At 41.6% G+C, this 24890-nt stretch overlaps 1 protein-coding gene across 4 annotated transcripts in view; it reads left to right on the top strand.

Annotated features, from left to right (window-relative positions):
* LOC122564254 (methylthioadenosine phosphorylase) overlaps positions 1 to 24890 on the top strand; it is a 198486-nt gene that overhangs the window by 29709 nt on the left and 143887 nt on the right. For all 4 annotated transcript variants that reach the window (XM_043718939.1, XM_043718941.1, XM_043718953.1 and 1 more), the window contains exon 2: positions 11470 to 11556. In XM_043718939.1, coding sequence (XP_043574874.1) covers positions 11470 to 11556 — 87 coding nt within the window. The remainder of the gene's footprint in view (positions 1 to 11469; positions 11557 to 24890) is intronic.

Raw genomic sequence — 24890 nt, 5'->3', positions numbered from 1 at the left:
GACTGATTAAGTTATGGATTTCAAAAGGGAATATGATAAACACCTGAAATTTGCAATACCAGAGGAGGAAAGGACAGGGAAGTGGTCCTAGTTAAATGTTGAAGTTGTACAGGACATTGGTGAGGCCTGCTCTTGAATACTGTGTCCCGTTCTGATCACCCTATTACAGGAATGATATTATTAAACTGGAGAAGGTGCAGAAAAGATTTACCAGGACGTTGCTGGGACTGGAAGGTTTGAGTTATAAGGAGAGGCTGGATAGGCTGGGACCTTTTCACTGGAATCCATAGGAAATTAAGGGGTGACCTTATAGAGGTTTATAAAATCATGAGGGGTATAGATGGGGTAAATGGCAGGTGTCTTTTCCCTAGGGTGGGAGATTTCCAGACCCAGGGGTATATTTTTAAGGTGAAAGGAGAACTATTTTTTTTAAAAAAAAAAGACATGAGGGGCAACTTTTTAGCAGTGTGTGGTTTGTGCATGGAATGAACTTCCAGATGAAGTGGTGGAGCAAATACAATGTTGAAAAGACATTTGGATAAGTCCATGGATAAGGAAGGTTTGGAGGGAAATGGATCAAGTGAAGGTCGGTGGGGCGAGTTCAGTTTGGGATCATGGTTGGACTGAGGGGTCTGTTTCTGTGCTGTGTGACTCTAAGGCACCTGCAGAGTGTTGGCACAGACACAATACTACAGACTCCTACTGTATAGTAACCATTCTACGCTGCTCATTGAGTTTCCTGAAGCTCATCTCCATGATTACTCTTTTCCTTAATGTTATTTTTAACAAAACAAGAGTCCTAGAGATATACAGCATGGAAACAGACCCTTTGGTCCAACTCGTCCTTACCGACCAGATATCCCAACCCAATCTAGTCCCACCTGCCAGCAACCGGCCCATATCCCTCCAAACCCTGCACATATATCCAGCCAGATGCCTTTTAAATGTTGCAATTGTACCAGCCTCCACCACTTCCTCTGGCAGCTCATTCCATACACGCACCACCCTCTGTGTGAAAAGGTTGCTCCTTAGGTCTCTTTTATATCTTTCCCCTCTCACCCTAGACTTATGCTCTGTAGTCCTGGACTCCCCCACCCCAGGGAAAAGACCTTGTATTTACCCTATCCATGCCCCTCATGATTTTATAAATCTCTATAAGATCACCCCTCAGCCTCCGACACTCCAGAGAAAACAGCCCCAGCCTATTCGACCTCTCCCTATAGCTCAAATTCTTCAACCCTGGTTTCAAAGGATTGTAGGTCTTTTCAGGTTACAATACAGGTGTGAGCTGAAAATGTGTTGCTGGAAAAGCGCAGCAGGTCAGGCAGCATCCAGGGAACAGGAGAATCGATGTTTCGGGCATAAGTCCTTCTTCAGGAATTCCTGAAGAAGGGCTTATGCCCGAAACGTCGATTCTCCTGTTCCCTGGATGCTGCCTGACCTGCTGCGCTTTTCCAGCAACACATTTTCAGCTCTGATCTCCAGCATCTGCAGACCTCACTTTCTCCACAATACAGGTGTGGCTGTATAGTTTGATTTTAGTGCTTCTGTGTATATTGTCCAACCATTCTTCTGCTTTGAGTATATTCCCATATTTCTTCCAATACTCGGCCAATATCCCACAGTCTGGAGAACGTGCCACTCATTTATTCACCAAAGAGACACTCTGACAGGCCAGCAAGTGAGTTCCAGCCTATTGCCACTTGTTTGCATGGCCTATGTTTGGGTGTAGCTGTCGTTTTGCGAATTTCAGAAGTTTTGTCCAAGTAAATGAGCAGCTCCATATCCTCATTTTCAAATGGCGATGCTGGTAAACAACAGAAACAGTGTTACTCTCACAAAAGAATTGTTGTTTGGATCCTGCTGTTAACTTAACAGACATAGAAGAACACAGGACAGAAAACTTTGATCACTTCACACATGGGTTCCCACACCCATACAGGCATGATCTGGTGGATCCAAGTTTGAAAGCTTCTGCTGGTATTGTTTGGTCTGGTGTGTGCCTATACCATCACAGAATTTCACAGCAAATAACTGGGAAATGGAAATTTGCATGGGCAATATTCCTGATTAAACACTTCTTTAAAATATCAAATTCCACTATTTGCTATTTAAACAGAGGGCCTTTGGCAAGTATAAAATAAGGTGCACCTGTCAAAGTGGAAATTCCAGCTTACAAAACCCCCATGAATTTGTTTGTGCTGTTGTGAATGACATAATATGAACTGATTGATTGATTGGTTGATTGTTTCTGTGTGAGATTTGACTCTGAAGCAGAATGAACTTTAAATATATTTTTGCATTGGTCAGTGATCGTTTCTGTGTGGGGTTTGGGTGGAAAAGTGAGTCTGAAATGGAATGAACCTTTTAAGTACATTTTTGCACTGGTACCCCACTGCAAATGTTCCTGTGTTACACAGAAACACTATGGCTAGTTGTCATTAAATCAAATTTTATTTTGGCACCACTTGTGTTTGTTCATGCTGCAAGGATGATTCATACATCAAATAAACTTTAACAGGTGCAAGATTCCTGTTATTTCATTCCTGAAATAGGGCTGTAATCCTGTTCAGTAAATGTGAAGCAATGCTCAAGATAATGCAATCTTTCTGCAATTATCATGATAAGGTGCTTATTCTAGCTGGTATCTATTTATCTGGAGGTGGCAGTTGGCAGGAGCTGTGTTACACGTTAAAAGCAAAATTGCTGGAAATCAGAAACCAATACAGATCGCTGATGTGATGTATTACCAGATTAGAAACATTAACTCTGTTTCTCCCTACATAGTAGGGTGTAGTGTGGTGGCTCAGTGGTTAGCACTGCTGCCTCTCAATGCGAGGGACCCAGGTTTGATTCCAGCCTCTGTGTCAAGTTTGCACATTCTCTACATGTCTGCGTGGATTTCTTTTCAGGTACTCCAGTTTCCTTCCACAGTCCAAAGATGTGCAAGTTAAATTGCCCATAATGTCCAGGCTAGGTGGATTAGCCATGGGAAATGCAGGGTTACAAGGACAGGGTAGTGGGATGGGACTGGTGGGATGCTCTTTGTAGGGTCAGTGTGGACTTGTTGGGCCGAATGGCCTGCTTCCACACAGTGTAGGGATTCAACAAGTGCTTCTATATAAGACGTTGTTGTACTTCCCATTGGCTTGGATTAACGAGCAATTTCCAGAGATCCAGGCCGTCCCTGGATTGTGAGGGGTTCCATTGTAGAGTCCATTTGCAAGTTGATTTGTATACAGGCTATAACATAGTGCAGGACAAAATAAAGCATTCAGTTGGAAGTACAATTATACCCGGTATGGGATCACATTCATAACTATAAGTGTTTAGAAGTCAGTCGATCGTAAATCAGGGACCCACTCTACATAAATTATTACTTGATATTACAGAATGTAAACATTGCTAAAAGAAGACCAGAAGTCAAAACGTTTCATCTTCCACTTACCAGAATTAGGATGCAAAAAATACACCAGAAAAAGGACACTATTCTACATTTATAAATACAGTAGTGCCTCTACATACAAACGACCCCGTTCACAAACAAATCAGTTTACGAACAGGATTGTACGTAAAATTTTGTTTCAACGTACATACGAAATTCAAGGTACGAACACAAAAAGCCCGTGTGCGACCACGTGGTTTCATTGTTCTGCTTTGCTACGCGCTTGTTGAACGCAAAAGCTCTCGGGCCCCGCGTGATCTCATTCAGTTCGTCTTTGGCGCTTGTGCTGTGAACAGTGTTCGTTGCTACGTCCAAGCATTCTTACACTATCCAAACAATGGGAAACATTGATTCAGTTCGCGAACCGGGTGCCAGAACGGATTAAGTTCGTAAGTCGAGGCACTACTGTACACAATAGGCAAAATAAATTTGTGCACAGGTTGCATCTTTTTTCATTTTTAAAAACAAAGGTGTCACAGAGAATGCCAATCTCTGATGATTCCCCATGTGATACCCTGACCAATCAGATTCTACCCTCCTGGTCTGAGCATTAAGATTGACAGTTAACTGTTCTTGTTGCAACTCTCAGGCAATGATGACCCAACCAATCAGCACACACTCCTCATGTTGCATAAAATGGGTTAATTTGTTCAAGTCTTGTTTCATGGGTGCAAGATGGGAATCTTTGACTTCTAATTTCAGATTAGCAATATTCAAATGTTCACAGACTAATTGTCTGTCTGAAAAAGGCACCTTCAGTAAAATCAGCTTTGAGTTTGTGGCCATTAAGTTAAAAATACAAAACGTAATGTTGCCAGTTATCGGAATTTGCTGTATCAGCTCTGTGTTGATGGCCGGACTTGGTGTTGGGAATAACAGTGAGAGGAACAGTACCCTTTAGAAGGTCATGGGGTGGTCTGATAACAGTCTTCAAGATACTAACAAGATAAACTAATTTCACTGGTTGAAGATTCTAGAACTAGGGGCATAATCTGAGAATTAGGGACAGATTGTTCAGGAGAGACTTTAGGAAATACTTGTACACACAAAGGGTGTGATTTGGATATGGCAGTAGATGCAGGATCTGTTGTTACTTTTAAATCTGAGATAGGTAAAGTTTTAATAAGCAAAGGTATTAAGGGACATGGGCCAAAGGCAGGTATATGGAGTTAGGCCTCAGATCAGCCGTGATTGCACTGAATGGTGGAACTGTATTGAGGGGCTGAATGGCCTACTCTTGGAATCTCGTAAATTGTGGAATCTCCTCGAAACCTCTGGAGCCCGGAGTATTAAATACAGAAATTGGATGTTCCAGTCTGATTTTTCCTTTTTATTCTGCAAGCTTCAGGACACTGATGCCTCAGTAAAAGACTGGGCAAACAAATCAATCTTTCTTTAGTTTGCTTTCTCTACATGATTCTACCTTACACTTCCTGCATTAGGCCCTGTGGCCAGTATTTAACCCAAGGGGTCAGTGGCCTTGCCTACCTCCTGAAGAATTAAAGACAACCCAATTGAGGAGCTATGAACTAGTTTTTAGCATCATCAGCCACTTCCATGGAGGATGACCTATCAGCCATCCCTCCTGCTGCTGGTAAACTTCTAACTGATGAGCGATGAGCTCAGTACCCTGTACCATTTCTCTTAATATTAGTAACCTCATAGCCCCTACCCCCCATCCCCCACCCCTAACTCCAAGACCTTCCAGCCCTGGGGTTGGAGTGCATCAATGAGAATACTTCAGTTTGAGTGGTTGAAGGAACACACTTGTAAGCACTCTCTTGAAGAAGAGCAGGGATCTGAACTCCCACTTTGTATTTGTGTTTCCATCAAAACACTCGAGCTGATGATCTGGTCGTTGTTGCCTTGTTATTTTTTGGCTGTTTGCTAGTCGCAAAATTGGCTGACGTGACTCTCGCATTGCAACACTTCAAAAAGTACGTCAGAGACTGTAAAGCCCTTTGAGGGGCAGCTTGAGTGAAATGTTAGTTTCATTTTCTTCTGCAAACCCAAAGGTGTTGAAAAAGGACCCAAAGATTAAAACTCGCAGTCCTTGTGTGGTTTGACTTGATTTATTTGGGCTTTGTATCATTAAGGTTTGAGATTAAATCCGTATTTTGAGTGCATATTTTAGGTTGGCACTTTTTCATGGAGAGTATTGAGGGAGGGTATTGTATTCTCCAATCTTTGGCTGAAATGATGATCCTGCTCTGGTGAAAATAAAAGATTTCCATTTCATTATCCAAAGAAATTACTCTCCCACCCTGAATGGCATTCTTTCCTCAGCTAACCTCAAGAAAAGAGATAAACTGATCATTGTTGTTTGTCATAGTGCTGTACAGAACTGGAAGCAAGTACACTTTGTCCCTGACTGTTGACACAAAATAACAGTGTCATCGTAACACCTGTACAGTCTGTTATAAAGGGAGGAGCAGTCTTAAAGAGACCACTGAAACAGCACTTTTCAATTTTCATTGACAGAGTCCAGGGTTCGATGGTGCACTGGTAGTGTCCCTACCTCTGAACCAGTTCTGAGGAAGAGTCACTCAACCTGAAGCAGCAACTCTTCTTTTCTCTTTAAAGACACTGTCAGACCTGCTGAGCTTTTCCAGCAATTTGTTTTGTCTCTGAGCCAGGAGGCTTGGGTTCAAGTCCCATCTCCGAACAAGTTGATAAAAAGTATCTGAAGAGGTTTTGTCTTAAAAAGTTACACTGACTTAGAGGTACAGTCCAATATTTTAAAATTAAACAATGGATAGCAGAAATTTCATTGTGATTTGGGCAGCATCAAGTGACAACTGTGTTGAATTGCAAATATTCAAACAACGTATGTGCAGCTCAATTTCACATCCTGATGTACGGATAATAGCGGGAAGAGAGCTCCGAAAATCTTTCTTACTCATTGGCAAGGAAGGGCTTTGCACAATTAAGTCTTTCTGTGGATGATCAGAAATAAAATGTACAGAAACGGTGTGCAAGGTTCTGGGAGACCAGCTGAAAGTGAGAATTAATTCGGGATGAACCAACTCCAACTCATGTCATACAGACAGCACCCTCGAGGATCTGCTGATCAGTTTATCACAAGATGCTGCAACAAAACTATGAACTTGCCAAAGCGGAACTGTCAGAGAGGCTCATGTGAGTCAGTCATCACCCTTGCCCCAATTTATGCCTCTAAGAAATGGCGCAGTGACTCAGTGGTTAGCAATGCTGCCTTATAACGTCGGGGCCTGGGTTTGATTCCAGCCTCTGGCAACTGTCTGTCTGTGTGGAGTTTGCACATTCTCCCCATGTCTGTGTGGGTATCCTCTGGATGCTCCGGTTTCCTCCCACAATCTAAAGATGTGCAGGTTAGGTGGATTGGCTAAGGGAAATTACCCGTAGTGTCCAGGGATGTGTAGGCAAGGTGGGTTAGCCATGCGAAATTCAGGGATGGGGTGGGTCTGGGTGGGATGTTCTTGGAGGGTCGGTGTGGACTTGATGGGATGAATGGCCTGCTTCCATCCTGTGGGGATTCTAAGAAGCATCTTTTGAGCATCAACATAACACTTCAAGATGGACACCCTGTATGAAGCTGTTGTGGTAAGGCAAGAACAATTATGTGCTTTAGGTGCAGCTAACACTGTTGCTATGGACACTAACGTACACCAAACCAACCAAATCTGTAACACATGCAGTTTCCCATACCTCCCCAAATTGTTGTCCAGTTTTCGTTGATATTTGTAGAGCATGCGACACATAGGCACACTCTGCATGTAGGTACAGGAGAGTCTGATTCTGAAGGCCAGGCCAGACCTCAGAACTAACAAAGCAATTCAACAGCACAGCACGTGCACAAACATAACCACATCAATGAGGGTCAGACTCAGCAAAAGGCAAAGAAGATGAAGCTTTGCATATTGTTAACTTCACTCACCAGATAGATTAGATTCCCTACAGTGTGGAAACAGGCCCTTCGGCCCAACAAGTCTACACTGACCCTCCGAAGAATAACCTACCCAGACCCATTTCCCTCTGACGAATGCATCTTACACTATGGGCAATTTAGCATGGCCAATTCACCTGACCTGCACATCTTTGGACTGTGGGAGGAAACCGGAGAACCCGAAGGAAACCCACACAGACACAGAATGTGCAAACTCCACACAGACAGTCACCCGAGGCTGGAATCCAACCTGGGGCCCTGGTGCTGTGAGGCAGCAGTGCTAACCACTGAGCCATAGTGCTGCCCACAATAGTATAAGGTGATCAGAAGCTTTTTCAACTCTTGGCATCATATGTCCTGGAAACAAAAGGATGACAATAGACATGTTACCATTATACATCTGAAGGACGTCCTTCAGAAAGAGCTGATATGATACAGCTTAGAAGAGACTGTCTCACAGCAGATAGTGGATCACCAGGTCTGTGCTTCTGATTCACAGTACAATGCAAAAATACTAGTTCACCTGGCCTTCCTAAACTCTTCAAACTGGTCGATACCAATGGTCTAAGTGGTAAGACTACCAGCAAGCATAGTTGCAATTCATGGGATTCAAATTACATCTTCTGTGGAGGAACAGACCACCCGTGTTCTGAAGGAATATGGTGCAGAAGTGAGATATATAATCCAGGTACCCTGGTGATTATGTCTAACAAGCTGAATAAATTACACACTCCACACACAGGCTAAGATAATCCTCTTGGTCAACATGTTGATGATCTTGATTACGGTGTACTCACGGTAGATCCATTCAACTATGGCCAGTGCCAGTGTAACAGTTCCCATTGATAATTACTGAAGGTAAGCAACGAGAGGTGTTGCCAGAGATCGTTATCCAAGGATGGTCTAACAGTATTAAAGTCGTACCTCAGGAAGATTGTTCATGTTGACTATTCAGAGATGAATTTGGTAAATCACAGGATTTGTTTTCCCTTGAGAAACACTTACTAACAACCATAAGCAATCTGCTGAGGCGTCATCTCTATGTTACAACAGAAAGATCTTAAGTATCTTTGCCTAGGTATAAGGCACCGTAATGTAGCAGCTGTAAACTTTTGCCTGTACTTATTTGAGTACATGACAATAAAGCTAATTCAATTCGACATACGGGCATTGAATGTCAACGTTCCCTTTAAGCTTTCTTCCTACTACATTACCAATCAAGGGCTATGCACATCAATGGCTTCTGGAAGTAGAATTCCTGCTGTGATGTGACAATGGACATGCACAGGGCTTCCCAGCGGCCGTGCATCTTTGAGGGAACAATGTTTAATACACAAGGCGGCGAAGAACTGAGCCTACGATGAATCGGGTTAGCAAACGATTTGTTGCATGTGATGCACATCAATGCCACCAATGGAGCGAACCTTGACATCCATTTGATGTTCCACCCACACCTTGGGCGGATCTATAGTTTTCCTTTATTCGTTCACGCAATGAGAGCATCATTCGCTGGACCAGTATTTATTGCCCATCCCCTTTGATTCCAGCCTCAGGTGACTGTCTGTGTGGAGTTTGCGCGTTCTCCCCCTGTCTGCATGGGTTTCCTCCGGGTGCTCCGGTTTCCTCCCACAGTCCAAAGATGTGCAGGTCAGGTCAATTGACCATGCTAAATTGTCCCATAGTGTTAGGTGCATTAGTCAGAGGGAAATGGGTCTGGATAGGTTGCTCTTCGGAGGGTCGGTGTGGACTTGTTGGGCCGAAGGGCCTGTTTCCACAATGTAGGGAATCTAATCTAATCTAATCTAATCACCCAGAGAGCAGTCATGAGTCAACCACATTGCTGTCGGTTTGGAGTCACAGACCGAGTAAGGATCACAGATTTTTCTCTCTAAGGACATGACTGAACAAGATAGAATTTACTGACCATCGACAATAATTGTGTGGTCATTGACCGCTTTTAATTCCAGACTTTTATTGAATTAAAATTCCACTGGTGAACCCATGACGCCTGAAGTTCTAGTCCAGTGACATTGCCAAAACACTGCCATCTCCCCCCAATTCACAGTGCTTTGAGAAATTTATATTCTTGTGATGGATTACTTTTCTAATTTTACCCCTGTTTGCTGACTTAGCAATATAATGAGCAGACCGTCACTGATTGGATAAACGGCTATTTTAAGCTATCCAGAATGGATAGTGCCTGACAAACAATTCCCTAGCAAAGCATTTCAGGGCATGTGGTGTAAGTGAGAAGTGATTCATAGCACGTCATCACCCCACAATCAATGCTCAAAAGGTCCAGTAGAGTAAATGCTATGTGCCACCAAATCAACGATCAGTTAATGTCGAGCAGCTCAGCAAGATTTTAAAGTTGCAATGCTGCAATTGTGCACCACATCATTGGAGAAGGGATTACCATCCCCTGTACAGCTTGTGCGTAGAAAGTAAGTGGATAATAGTGTAAAAATAACTTGTTAGATTATTTAACACCGCAATTAGTTCCTTATGTTATGAGGGGTAGCAAATGCATTGCCGCATCAAGTAAAATACTGTACCCCAGACAAAATCCATTACAGACTGTCGGTCAGTTTCTTTATGTTGTCTTTATAGTGAAGTTTTTTTCAGAAAAGCTGCTTTTGGAATGGTTAGCTTTTTGTGATCTTGTGCCCAACATTGGTGCATATATATTGATTTTATTTAAAATGTCTGTGGCCTGAAATTATGCTCTTACTTGAAATTTTGATAAATATGTATTTTGAATTTGAATTTGAATTGAATTTGTTGCCACGTATACTGAGGCACAGTGAAAATTTGTCTTGCAAGCAATGCAGGCAGATCAGAGTTAAGTAGCAAAGATAGTAAATAATAGGTAAACAGCGGCAAAAACAAAAACACAGGGACAGGCGAATGTTAAGAGTTTGAGTCCATTCAGTAATTAGATTAGATTAGGTTACCTACAGTATGGAAATAAGCCCTTCGGCCCAACAAGTCCATACCAACCCTCTGAAGAGTAACCCACCCAGACCCATTCCCCTACCCTACACTTACCCCTGACTAATGTACCTAACACTATGGGCAATTCAGTATGGCCAATTCGCCTGACTTGCACATTTTTTTTTGCACATTCTCCCAGTGTCTGCGTGGGTTTCCTCCGGAGCAGCCGGAATGTGCAAACTCCACACAGACAGTCGGCCGAGGTGGGAATTGAACCCGGGTCTCTGGCACTGTAAGGCAACATTGCTAACCACTGAGCCACCAGTAGGGTAGAAACTGTTTTGAAACCGACTGCTGCATGTGTTCAGGCTTCTGTACCTTCTCCCTGATGGTAGAGGTTGTAGAAAAACATTGCCAGGTGGGATGGATCTTTGAGAATGCTGGCGGCCTTTCCTTGACAGCGGGACAGGTGTGGATTCTATCGATGGGCGGTTGGCCTTTGTGATTGTCCGGGCCAAGTTCACCACTCTCTGTAACTGTCTCCGATCTTGAATGGTACAGTTGCCATATCAGGTAGTGATACATTCAGACAGAATGCTCTCGATGGCACACCTATAAAAGTTGTCAAGGGTATTCGCCGTCATGCCAAATTTCCTCAGCTGCCTGAGGAAGAAGAGACGTTGTTGGGCCTTTGTAATCAGTGCATCCACATGAAGACTCCAAAAAAAGCTTGTTGGGGATGACCACTCCCAGGAGCTTGACACTCTCCACTTGTTCCACCTCTGTGCTGTTAATGTGTAGGGGGGCATGAGTAACATCTCGCCGAAAGTCAATAATGATTTCCTTGGTTTTGCTGGCATTGAGAGCTAGGTTGTTCTCAGTGCACGATCTTTCCAGGTCTTCCACCTCATGTCTGTAGTCTGTTTTGTCGCCACCTGAGATTTGACTGACTATGATGGTGTCATCAGCGAATTTGTAAATGGCATTAGTCTGGTATTTGGCAACGCAGTCATGGGTATACAGTGAGTACAGGAGGCGGTTGAGTACGCACCTCTGGGGGGCTCCATTGTTGATTAATGAGGACAACATGCTTGTCAACTAACAGTGCCTGTATAATTAGAACTGTATATTTATATTTTAATTTTCTGTTTTCATTGGATTACAGGTCGGAATTATTGGTGGATCAGGACTTGGTGACCTGGACATTTTGGAGGAAAAGACTGAGAAAAGTGTCGATACACCTTTTGGAAAGGTTTGATATTTCTGCCTATCCATACAATGTTTTTTGGTTTATTATCAGTTGTGTGTTCTGAACCAAAGATCCATTTGTAATGTTCGAAATATCTCTCTTTTAATGGAAAGAAAACACATTCTACCTCGTTTTCTTTCCTCCTCTTACCAAAGCTTTTATTGTGCTGTCACATATGTAAAGAATTTTTAGTTGTCCATTTTCAAAGGAAAAAACTTGACTATTTGGTATCTTTTTGTCTTTTCCATTTATCTGTTGTGCATTCTTGTATTTTGTCACTCTTTATATTTCTCTTTTACACCGTTATATCTGTTGTTATGACCGTGGTAATGCTTCTCTGAATTTTCCTCCTTTTTTATTTCTTCTAAACTGCAAGTATCCCCTTCTGCCTGTTGATCTAAAATGATTTATTTGTTCCTTACTTTTTAAATTTACTTTTCCCTGGAACCTTCCAATAGTTCTGCTTCCTGCAGCAGTTTCCTGGTTTCACCTTAGCTGTCATTACTATTTCTAAATTGTCTTTGATATTTTTCTGATGATGGAGTCAGTCATTTTTTTGCCTGGTTATTCAGTATGTACTTTTGGCCCCAATCCTTCCCTCCCACACGGACGGCTTTTCAGTTCTTCTCTGTCTGTGTCCCAGTCCATCTGTATCTGTTTTGTTACCCTGATGCACTTGTGTAGTATGATCTGCCTGTAAAGCATATAAGACAACATGTTTCACTGCACCTTGGTACATTTGACAGTAATAAATCAAACCAAATCACTCAGAATTTGTGTAATGAGGAACTGTGAGCTCTGTTGGCACCCTTTCACCATCCTGTAACATGTCATAGAGTCATAGAGATGTACAGCATGGAAACAAACCCTTCGGTCCAATCCATCCATGCCGACCAGATATCCCAACCCAATCTAGTCCCACCTACCAGCACCCGGCCCATATCCCTCCAAACCCTTCCTATTCATATACCCATCCAAATACCTCTTAAATATTGCAATTGTCAGTGCACTCCAACCAGAACTCAATCAATAAACTGGACCTGATACACAAACCACTCAGATACAGAGCCAGAAGTATCAGAAAACAGACAAACAAATACCAGGCAGGACAGACTGCCAACACTTCACGGGAGGCGCATTGACAATGTCACTTAGTGAGGTGACGAAATGTCTGCAGAAAAACACTGATGAAGGGCTTTTGCCCAAAACGTCAATTTTCCTGCTCCTCGGATGCTGCCTGACCTGCTGTGCTTTTCCAGCACCACTCTAATCTTGAGAAAAACACATCAGCTGGTTAACGAATCTACAACCTCGTCAATGCACTGACATCATTAGCTACAGGACAGAAACATTTCTCTGATATTCACCTCCGCAGTTTTGTTTTAACCCTTAAGAAGTTGACTTTTTTTATTGAGGGCGACTGGTATGATGCAGCGATAGTTTGTGAAAATGCACCACTTCAATAAATATGTTATCAAAACGCTATTCCTTCCTCGAGTACAGACGGTGGTTGGGAAAGAAAATGTGATTCTCGTTATTACTTTCTTAGTTTCAGATCAGTTAATCACATCTGGAACTTATTCAATATTTTGTAAAGCCATGTTCTGCATGACTCAGACAAAACTAGCAATTATTTGAGATGTGCATTATGTTTGTGCATTAGCTTATGCCAATGGTATTCAAGTAGCAAAGGCTGTATATTGCCATTAACTCATGTTGGGAGAAACAAATCGAGCCTGAGGCTTATAAGGTCTTTGTCTCATACACAGTGGGATTTTCATATTTACTTACAATCCAGTTCTTGAATGACGTTAATTCATTTGAAGCATGTCCTCAGAAAAAGAACACATCAAGATGATTAAAATTACAATGATGTATTTTGTGCTAATTGTAATTGTGCTGAAAGATGATATTCAAATCTGGACCAGTTAATAAGGCACTCCATATTAAACATCATACTTCGTATCTATTGTGTTATGAAATGGGATTAAATACCTTTGCGTGGAACCATATCGCTAGGTTTCCGCCATCAGATATGCCTAAAGTAAACTGGGCTTTTCTCTTTGCAGTGACCTGCATAACCTATGGGAGTTGAAAAGTGTGGCGCTGGGAAAGCACAGCAGGTCAGGCAGCATCCGAGGAACAGGAGGATCGACCTTTCAGGTATAAGCCTTTCCTGATGAAGGGCTTATGCCCGAAACATCGATTCTCCTGCTCCTCGGATGCTGCCTGACCTGCTGTGCTTTCCCAGCGCCACACTTTTCAACTCCGATTCTCCAGCATCTGCAGTCCTCACTTTCTCCTTGCTGCTAATCCTTTTCAGCTTCTAATTTCCATTGTTGTTTTCTAAAATATGGCAATGTTAACACTATATGTACTTTTCCACTTCTGCTAGAAGCTCAGTGGATTCACTCTTGCCTCTTTTTTTTCTCCATTATCATTATAAGAATCTAATACTTTTTTAAAATCAAGCGTTATACCTATGTTGTACCCTACAGTATTGATTTAATGCCTGTCAATTGTTTGCAGTGATTTTGTGAGGTATTTAGGTGGAATCATAAAGAACTCAATGGGATGGTTTATGTGCTCTTGCCTGACGTCTGTGACAACTAGGATAATAGTGACAACTAGGATAATAGTGACTATACTTCCCTGAGAGAATTTGGATCAGAATGTTTTAATTCAAACTTCAGAACATTGCCGTCTTTGAGCTGGTCCTGCCTTTTGAGCTGCCAATCCTAGTTTCTTTCTTGTATTAAAATGTTTTTTTTAAAGCACCCACTGCTGGTTTTAAGCATGTTTGTGCTGCCACCTCTCAAAGGATGAGTGTTCAGTTACCAACTGCAACCTGAAGGTCAACTTATTGGGAACTGGCATTGCTGATATGGGGTAGAATGGAGGAGGTCATGATGGGGGGAGGTCTAGTGTAATGTTCAAGCAGAAAATAAGTCTGCCAGCAGTATAAGAAAGCAGGATATAATATTATAGAGCGTGGACGGAGGCTGATGAGTATTGTGATACTCAGTATGAACAGTTAGATGATGCAAAGGTTGCTTAAAGAAACAAACTTGAAATGTTGTTTTGTTCAAAGAGAGCAATTTGGATAAAGAATAGCTAATTCTGCAGTTTGTACTTCTACAATGCATATAGAAGTATTTATACTTCCTTTAAAAATCATAGAATGCCTACAGTGTGGAAACAGGCCCTTCGGCCCTGCAAGTCCACACTGATCCTCCAAAGAGTATTCCACCCTCACCCATTCCCCATTAGTCAACATTTACTCCAAACCTACACATCCCTGAACACTATGTACAATTTAGTGCGGCCAGTTCACATAACCTGCACTTCTTTGGACTATGGGAGGAAACCAAAGCACCCAGAGTAAACCCACACAGACACAGAGAATGTAAAAACTCCACACAGACAGTCGCCCAAGGCTGGAGTCGAACCCTGGTCCCTGGCGCTGTGAGGTGGCAGTGCTAGCCACTGAGCCAGCGTGCTGCCCGAGAAAAGGTTTTAAAAGTTATGGATTATTTATTTTGCTGTTTATCACTTGATTATTTTAGGTTATATATTAATTAGTGTTCATTTTGAACTGGCTATAATGTGAAGCATACACAAGCTTTTATTTCCCACAATAAAATGATGATTTGATAACTCTGTTCATTTTCCAATAAATGAGACTTTGACAGATATGTACATAAATGTTTTATGAGGTGCAAAATCATACCAACCTCTGCAGGCTCCTATTTGGCACAGCAGAGCTCTCCACTGAGTAAGCTCAGCCATACAGATGGGTGAGCTAGAGGATTGATTCTCACTCTGTGCTGAGCTAGCTTATCCCAAATGGCATTGATGCCAGAATCAGATTTGATGGCCTGGAGTTGGAAGGATCAGAGTCTGGCTATGCATCATAGCTATTCCATGTGCTTATGGCTCTACATTGGCAAAAGAAAAGGTTGTTTTTGACTGTGACAGTTGCTGCAGATAAATAGTCTTTCCAAATTTGCACATGGAAACTGGCACCTTGGCAAAGTACAAGATAGTGACCACCACTTGTGCAAACACGCTGCCTACAATATAACGGCAAATGAAGGACCAACAACAAACTCTTTAATGGTACTTTCTAGATTAGTGTCTAATTTCACTGTCAATTATAAGAAATTATTGAATGTCAAATAATATAATCTGTGGGAAGAAATGGGATTTAATGACATGGGCATGTCACCTTTCCCAGACAAAGCAGAAAAGGATGACGTTTGTTATTTGACTTTTCAATCAAAATCCGTTCTGATCTGCTTCAAGACCAAAGCATCACTGCAAGATTTAGGATTCATTCACAATGTCTAGCTTACTTTTCATTCAGCTATTAGAATTTCGGAAGCTTCCAACATTGAGAAATCTCAATACCAGCTCTATGTCCACTCACTTAACCTGTCATAACTTACATTCCTACCATCTTTATGTCATCGACAAATTTCAGTGGTAATTACGAACATAAGAAATAGGATGCTGCACCATTTAAAAGATCATGTCTGAAAAGACTCTGCCTCTTACCCTGACCCAACTTTAATTTTCCTGCCTGTCCCCATAACATGTGTAGGTCAAACACATCGATCTAGCTCAGTCTTGAATATATGCAATAATCCAGCCTCCCCTGCACTGTGGTCGAGAATTGTAAAGGTGAGAGAAGCAATTCAACCAAATGTTCATCTCAGTAAATATCTATTGGAGGGAAAAAGTTAGAAGTTATAATTAAAGAAGTTATAGCAGGGTATTTCAATAAGTTCAAGGTACTCAGCAGAGTCAATGTTATTTGATGAAAAGGAAATAATGTTTGACCAATCTCAAAATCACTGAAGGATGCATTTGGACCATTCATTAAATAAGCATCATTACCTCGTGCCGATCTCCTTTTTATTGCACATCCAAGCACATTATTTTCATTTAACTAATCATCCCAATGCCCTCTTGAATCTACTGGAGTTCTTTGAGGAGGTAAACCGTACAGTATATAAAGGGAAACCAATGGACATAGAGTTTTTAGATTTCCAGAAGGTATTTGATAAGGCCCGACATTGGAGATTATTGTGGAAAGTGGAAGCTCCTGGTGTAGGGCGTAACGTATCGCTGTGAATAGAAGATTGGCTGGCTAATAGAAAGCAGAGGGTCGGAATAAATGGTTCATTTTTGGGTTAGCAAGTTGTAACAATTGGTGTGCCACGGGGCTCGCTGCTGAGCTTCAACTCTTTACAATTGATATAAATAACTTAGATGAAGGGACAGAATGTATGATTGTCAAACCTGTTGATGATGCAGAAGTGGATGGGAATGTTATGTTGTGAAGATGTGGCACAAGGTGACGAAAAGATGTTGATAGGTTAAATAAGTGGACAAAAATATGCAAATAGATTATACAATATGGATATGCTAAATTGTCCCTTTTGGCAGGAAGAATAAAAAAGAAGCATTTTATTCAAACAGCAAGAGATTGCAAAGCTGTGAAATACACATGGATTTGGTTGTTCTTGTACATAAACTATAAAAAGTTAATCTATAGGTACAGCGATTAAATAAGAAAGCCAACAGAATATCATGAGGGGACTTGAATATGAAAGGAGGAAGGTTATGCTTCAGTTATACAGGGCACTGGTGAGACTGCACCTGGAGTACTGTAGAAGGCCACCTTTACTGTGCTCAATAATTGATTTGAAGGATTTAAATGAATAGGAGGGACTTTGGAGAAGTTTACTAGACCACAACCTGAAATGGGTAGGGCTGTCCCATGAGGAAAGTTTGCACTGTCTAAATTCTTATCCATTGGAGTTTAAAAGAGTAAGTACTAATTTGGTTGAAACATAAAACCATGAGATGGCTTAGCAGAGTCGATGGGGAGAGAGTGTTTCCTCTTATGGGAGAATGTAGAACTGGGTGTCACTGTTTAAAAACAGTCATTCATTTACAAAGATTAGGCAGAATCTTTTCTGAGGGTGCTCATTCTTCCTGAGAACCAGAGACCTTAAATATTATTATGGCAGAGGTGGACAGATTCCTATCAAGAAAGGGGTGGCATGGTATTGGCATAAACGGGATTGTGGATTTGAGATTACAATCCGATCAGCCATGATTTTATTGAACGGCAGAGCAGGCTCAAGGAGCTAAACGGTCTGCTCTTGCTCTTGATTTATATATTTATATGTTGATTGCGAGAAGACTTGTTCTGAAACTGTACACTTTAGTTCTTGAATTATTCATGGGGAGAAAAATCCTTTCAGCATTAACCTGTCAAGTCCACTCAGAAGCTTGTGTCTCAATGATATAATCTCTTCTGAACTCTGCTGGGTATAAACCCAACCTTTCCTTATTCAACAGTTTCTTCATTCCAGGAATCAGACGCACAAAATTTCTCTGAATTGCCACCAATAAAAGTGTGTCACGTCATGCTTTTCCTATAGGTAGGTCTTTGATGCATTGTTTCAGGCATCAGCAAACCTATTTTTAACAGTTTTTGTCAGTGTTTATTTGCATGAAAAAATTTCATCTTCTTAGACTGCCTGCAATATGCCTTTTGTCTTGTACGACCAATATAGTTTTTTCAGAACTCTTTAGTCCTTCAGAACTTATGTCAAGTCATATCTGAGTCCAAATGTTATCTCTTTCTGTATTCACGGATGCTTTCTTGAGCATTTTCTGTTTTTAGTTAAGCATTTTAATGTTTCTTTGCTCACATTAATATCTGGCTTTTTTAAAAAAAAGTATTTTTATAAATAAGGATGCCTTGAGGAATAGGTAGCCAGGCCAGGTAAATGGAATTCAAGTACAGGCTAGCCATCACCTAACTGAATGGTGGAACAGACATTGAGCTGAATGCACTGTCCTGCTTGTATCCTGATTGTATGAAGTGATGTGCACTTTTTTTTTGAGTTGGAAGTACAGTTGTTCAAAAGTTGCAAAATGAAACAAAGAGAGATTCATGACTAGATTTATATTTGTTGGATAGATGTCTGGGAGAGTACTTGCAAACTGGAATACAGCAGTATTGGTCAGTATTGCCTGGCTGAACTGTCTCAGGATACTGATGACCTCTATTTTAGTTACATTTGCCATTAAGGGGTGTGATAGTCTCTAAAGTCATCCCTTTAGCTTCGTTTTAGCACTTCAAGAAGTAGTTGCATTATCTTATTTATCTCACTTCCCCATTATGTGAAAAGTTAAACTTGGGTGAGTGGAGTGTTCAACCACAGCTGTTATTCATCTTGTTATGACTAAGTTATATAAAATAACTTATCAAATAATCTTCACCACACCACTAAAATTCTGGTTGCTCGTCTACTGTTGCTACTAGTCGTCTACTAGTGCTGAGCTAAAACCATGAAAAAGATGTATGCATTTAAGTATTAATTATAGGACATGGGGCACTGAAAGCCAAGTCTCATATGCACAGTATTTTAAACATTCATTATTGTTGTCAAATTTTGTCTCCGGCTTGGGGGTGCAAAACTGATGGTGTCAGGTTGTACACCCACTTTATCTAATCTCCAATGTTCAGTTTCATTGTAGTTAATGAAATTAAAAGCCAATCATAATGTATAATTGGTTCCTAATTCAATACTACTAGGTGTGATTACAGTATATACAAAAACAGAAATTGCTGGAAAAGCTCAGCAGGTCTGGCAGCAGCTGTGGAGAGAAATCAGGGTTAATGTTTCCGGTGAAATGACCCTTCCTTCAAAGTGACCTTGCTCTGAGGGATTTGACCTGAAACATTAACTCTGATTTCTGTCCACAAATGCTGTCAGACTTGCTGAGCTTTTTCAGCAATTTCTGTTATTGTTTCTCATTTACAGCATCTGCAGTTCTTTCGGCTTTTATGGGGGTGATTATATATATTTCTTCTGTTTTTATTTGTGTTTGCTTTAAAAATAAGTGCCAGATCCTGATTTTTGTGGATACCTACCTTCCTTAGCTGAGCTCAGAAATTGATGCGTCACTTTCAGCAATGTTTTTCCCATTGAATTTCAGTGTAGGAATGCTGAGGCTGTTCAACATATTTTCACACCTCGCGTAGTAACAGATTTGTACACTAGTGAAAAAGCATTTACTACCGATTTAATGTTGGCTCTGGTGTAGTTATTGTGTCATCATGTTTCGTCTGCGGATTACTGTATTCTTTACACTTTCTCTGTTGAACGGAGACCAGTAGTGCCCTCCCTTTCACAGAACTAGTTATACTTCGTTAAGTGAGCTTTAGGGTTCAGCGTTGGTGAGTTCTTCAGTCCAGTGGTTAGCAGGGAAAGCACTGGGGGTGTGGGAAGGATGAGATGTTATCACTGCCAACCTTGATCTTCTCCTGATCTACACAGACAGGTATATAACGTAGAGACACGCATTTTGCAGCAAAGGTCAATGAATAGACACCTTTCACACAACGTTGAGGTTAGATGTTGCATCCTGAATATGTGGTTCATGTTCAGCAATTCACTGCAGAAAGATTGAATGAGTTCCTTTGTGCCTAAATTGAACGTTTAACCACTTTTAAAATCCAATCAGGGGAAGGAGGCTTTGCTGGGCTGGACCAGTATTTATTACCCGTTCTGAAATACAGGTAGTTCTTCTATAACATGGTTGTGTTCTTGTGCAACATCACTTTATAGAAAAATCGGGCTTTAGAAACAGCACTTAGTGTTTGCGATGTAATTGCATTACAGCCAATACGCGTTTTAAAAGTTCGCACTTTAGAAACAGCGTCCTGAATTCGTTAATTGTGAGTTCGAGCTAATGAAATGAGTGTTATAGCAGAACGACATGTAACTGCACAGAGTCTGGTATCCCACCACCAAGTCACTGTTCAGTTACTTGGGCACAGTACACTGGCTACGGCCAGCCAGCTCCGAGTCAGTCCCTGAACTGAGGAGATGCTAAATCCTTTGTTAATTTTTTTTAATTGAATGAATAATTTATTGTCATGTATTTTTCCTAAGTTCAGTGAAAAGTGCTAATTGCCACCACACTCTGGCACAATTTTTAATTTAAAAATATATAAGAAGATATAATAGAGTTTATCTTTATCCCCCTCATGGCTCTGTGGTTTCTGTATGGGTTCCGGGCCCACGAAATTCCCTGTAATATTGGTTAGCCACGGCTTTCGGATTGGCCCAGGTTAACAACCGCAATCAGGGATCACGTAGTCAACAAGATCCACCTGGGTCCAATCACTACAGTTCCTAATTGTCCAGGAGAAAGTAATGGTCTTTTTGAACAGCCAGGGGCCCTTTGGTGTCGGTCGATTTTGGAGACTGAAAATTACGAGAGGGCTCAGTGGGACAAATCTAGAGAAGCTATTTTCTCTGGTGTGGAATCCAGATCAACAAGGCACATTCTTAAAAGTAAAATAAAGCCACTGAGGAGTGCAATCAAGTCGCACTTTATTTGTGCGAAGGATGTGAGAGATCTGGTATTTTCTTCTTTAAAAGTCTGCATGGGTACTAGGCCGATTGTAATTTGCAAGGCTGAGATTGATAGTTCTTCAGGTGAAGGTATTAATAAAGGTGGAAGAATGGCAGGTAGATGGAGTTGTGGCACAATTTGGCCATTATCTATTGAACTGGCTGGAGCGCTCAGCTTTGGGTCAGTAGTGTGTCTGGCAGTATATTTAACCTTTAAGCCGTGGGGACTGAGAGGAGATTTTGCGCACAACATTTTGAATCTATTCATGAATGACCAGCATTGAATATGCACACTCCACCCAGTCCACATTACATTGCCAAGGACTGAGAGCTGTCTCTTAAAACACAACTCTCTGAAAAATAGCTGTAGTATTTGACATCATTTATAACTCTAAACTACTTATGTACTAAGTAATTTTCATTCAAACATGCAAGAAGCCTGACTATTATGGTACTTGCCAATTTAAGGAGAAACATTAATTGTTAGCTGTAAATCGAAGAGAGGATTTTTGTTGAGCAAATGTATTAAGGGAAATGGGTAAGAGGCAAGTATATGGAGTAAGGCACGGACCAGCCATGATCTCACTAAATGGCAGAACAGACTCCAGGGGCTGAATGGCCTACTCCTGTTCCTACGTTCTTATTAGGAATTATTAACTATGAAGACATCTCTACCCCATACATCTCCTTCCTTTAGTGTCACACAAATAGAGTACTTGCTCCCTGATACTGGGGAAATACCTTTGGTTTAATGTTTATCATGATTGCACCAACAGAAACTAGAATTTAGTGAATTACGAGCTTTTGAAACTCAATCTAATCTTATCAGGATTTGAATGTGGTCAGTTTATTCATCACTCGTGATTTGTAGCAAAAGAAGTTACATATCTTATGTTGCACGGATAATTCTGGTGCACAGGGAGGGGCTTGCTCTCAAGTTGTTATTGTGCAGCCCGGAGGCTGATTGGCCAGACAGTTGATTGCATTTCGGAAAGGCAAATCAGGGCAAGACTTATTCACTTAATGGCAAGGTCCAAGGGAGCGTTGCTGAACAAAGAGACCTTGGAGTACAGCTTCATAGTTCCTTGCAAGTGGAATCACAGGTAGAAAGGATAGTGAAGAAGGCATTTGATACACTTGCCTCTATTGGTCAGTGCATTGAGTATAGGAGTTGGGAGTAATGTTGCGGCTGTACAGGATATTGGTTAGGCCACTGTTGGAATATTACACTCATTTCTGGTTTCCCTGCTATCGGAAAGATGTTGTTAAACTTGGAAGTGTTCAGCAAAGATTTACAAGTATGTTGCCAGGGTTGGAGGGTTTGAGCTGTAGGGAGAGGCAGAATAGGCTGGGGCTATTTTCCCTGGAGCATCAGAGGCTAAGAGGTGACCTTATAGAGGTTTATAAAATCATGAAGAGCATGGATAGGTTGAGTATGCCTAGGTCTTTTTGTCCCTGGGGTGGGGGAGTCCAAAACTTGAGGGCAGAGATTTAAGGTGAGAGGGGAAAGATTTAAAAGGGACCTATGGGACAAGGTTTTCAAACTGTGGTGCATGTGTGGAATGAGCTGCCAAAGGAAGTGTTGGAGGATGGTGCAATTACAACATTTAAAAGGCATCTGGATGGGCAAATGAATAGGAAGAGTTTAGAAGGATATGGGCCAAATGCTGGTAAATGGGACTAGATTAATTTAGGATATCTGGTCAGCATGCATGAATTAGATTGAAGGGTCTGTTTCTGTCCTGTACAACTCTGTCTCTGTAATTGATTCCCCTTTGGTCATTGAGCAAGGAAAAAATTGACATAAAGGTGTTGGTTTGTTCATATTCATCAAAAGCATGAGTGACATTAATGGAGCCATTCTCCAGTGTAGGCCGTGATTTCCCACTTATTCTTAGTTTGCTGCTTGGTACACTCTTTCCTCCACAAAGAAGAATCGCTGTGGAATTCCCTTTGAAGAACAGCAACAGACGTCAGCAAAGAAACGACAGAGAACCCAGAGGAATCTGATAATAATGCTCAGGTGGAGCTCTCTGATTGAGTGGTCCCAGAACTCTTGTGAGAATGACTATGATGTGGTTTGCTGCAGGCAGTCCCCACAGCTAATGCCTTTAGGAGAGAATGTGAACGTTCACAAGGCCTTCTTCTTCAGCTGGAATTGAATGGAGTAGCCTTTATTATCATGTACACTCAATGAGTTCAGTGAAAAGTTAGTAATGTTGCCTCTCGGCGCCATCTTAGGTACAGGGTAGTTGATGCAGATACTTTAATTGTCGTTACAAAGTATAAAGAAATATCAGTAAGCATGGGACTAGAGTTTCAAAGACCAGAATGGTAATAAAAGTGACTATGAAGCACTTAGGTTTTCGAGGTTGTGGTCCTTTCCAACATTAGTCCGTGCCCTGTGGCTGCAGAAAGAGAGGCAATGCTACTTCCACGCGTTGGTCTCCACCCGGTCCTATTCTGCTGCCATTGCTCCGCCTCTGGCCCATGCTTACTGTGCTGCCTCACTGTTGTCTTACCACTGTTCACGGCTAGTTGTGACATGTCTGTAAGACTTTGCTTTGTTCGCTGTGAAAAACGCTTTGCTTTGCCTGGGACGTTATGCTTTCACTGCGTGTCATTCCTGGTTGCTCTCCTTTCTGCTAGAAACGGGAGAACGAGAGGTGTCCCAGACCGCAGATTGATACTGGAATACAATTCTGCACTGCCCAATGACCCAGTCTTGAGCTATGATGTGGAGGTGCCGGTGTTGGATAAAGTCAGAAATCAGGTGCCATCACGTAATAGTCTAACAGGTTTATTAGAAATCACAACCCCTGGTGTCATGTGACTTCCGGTTTGGAGCTGTTAGATTTGTTCTAATCCATTTTCCACCATTGTGCCATACAGATGTTACTTAAAGGACATTCATAAGCCGCTTATAGAATCCCTACAGCATGGAAGCAGGTCATTCAGCCCATTGAATTCACTTCGAACAGCATCCCACCCAAACCCACCCCTCTATCCTATCCCTGTTACCCCGCATTTCCTATAGCTAATCATCAAGCCTGCACATCCCTGGACGCTATGGACAATTTCTCATGGCTAGTCCACCTAACCTGCACATCTTTGGACTGTAGGAGGAAACCGGAGCACCCAGAGGAAACCCGTGCAGACACTGGGAGAATGTGCAAATTCCTCATAGACAGTTATCCAAGGGTGGAATCAGTCCTGGGTCCCTGGCACTGCAAGGCAGCGGTGCTAGCCACAGTGCTGACCTAGTTTTACCACAGTTCAGTATTTGTTTTCCCATCCAGTATTTATTTAATTCCCTTTCAAATGTTGCAACTTGTCTGCTTTCAGGCATGCTTTTCAGATCACAACATGTTGACTTGCATAGACTGTGCAGCATCAAACCAATATGGTCAGTTCAACCAATCTCAGGTGTACGTGCTCCACTCAAGCGTTTCCCCCCCCCCCCATCTCCCCATCTCTCCTCCCTTCCTTTGATCAGCAGGACCCTCCTTTCCCTACTCGTGCATGTGATTATCTAACTTCTCCTTAAATGCTGATACAATGTTTATACAATAACTGTACAAATGTAAACTTGATTCAGACCTTGCCTGTGTAGAGATTTCTACGTTCTCCCTGTTCTCTAGTGAACACTAGTCCTCTGTTTGACACAAGAACAGAAATTATGGAATAACTCAGCAGGTCTGATGGCAACTGTAGAGAGAGAAAACAAATTTATTGTTTCGGGGTCACATGATCCTTTTTCAGATTCTACGACGAGTGAAATATGTTTTTTTTTCACAAGCAAAGTAGGTCAGCCACTAAGCAGCAATGCAATATTTAATTTGCATCCTATTTTTAGACTGTTTTTGAAATCAGTTGAATGCATTTTTGGGA

This window comes from Chiloscyllium plagiosum, chromosome 2 (genome assembly GCF_004010195.1).
Source record: "Chiloscyllium plagiosum isolate BGI_BamShark_2017 chromosome 2, ASM401019v2, whole genome shotgun sequence".
Classification (NCBI taxonomy): domain Eukaryota; kingdom Metazoa; phylum Chordata; class Chondrichthyes; order Orectolobiformes; family Hemiscylliidae; genus Chiloscyllium; species Chiloscyllium plagiosum.
The sequence above is the reverse complement of the archived record's forward strand: the minus strand, read 5'-3'. Positions and strand labels throughout refer to the sequence as shown.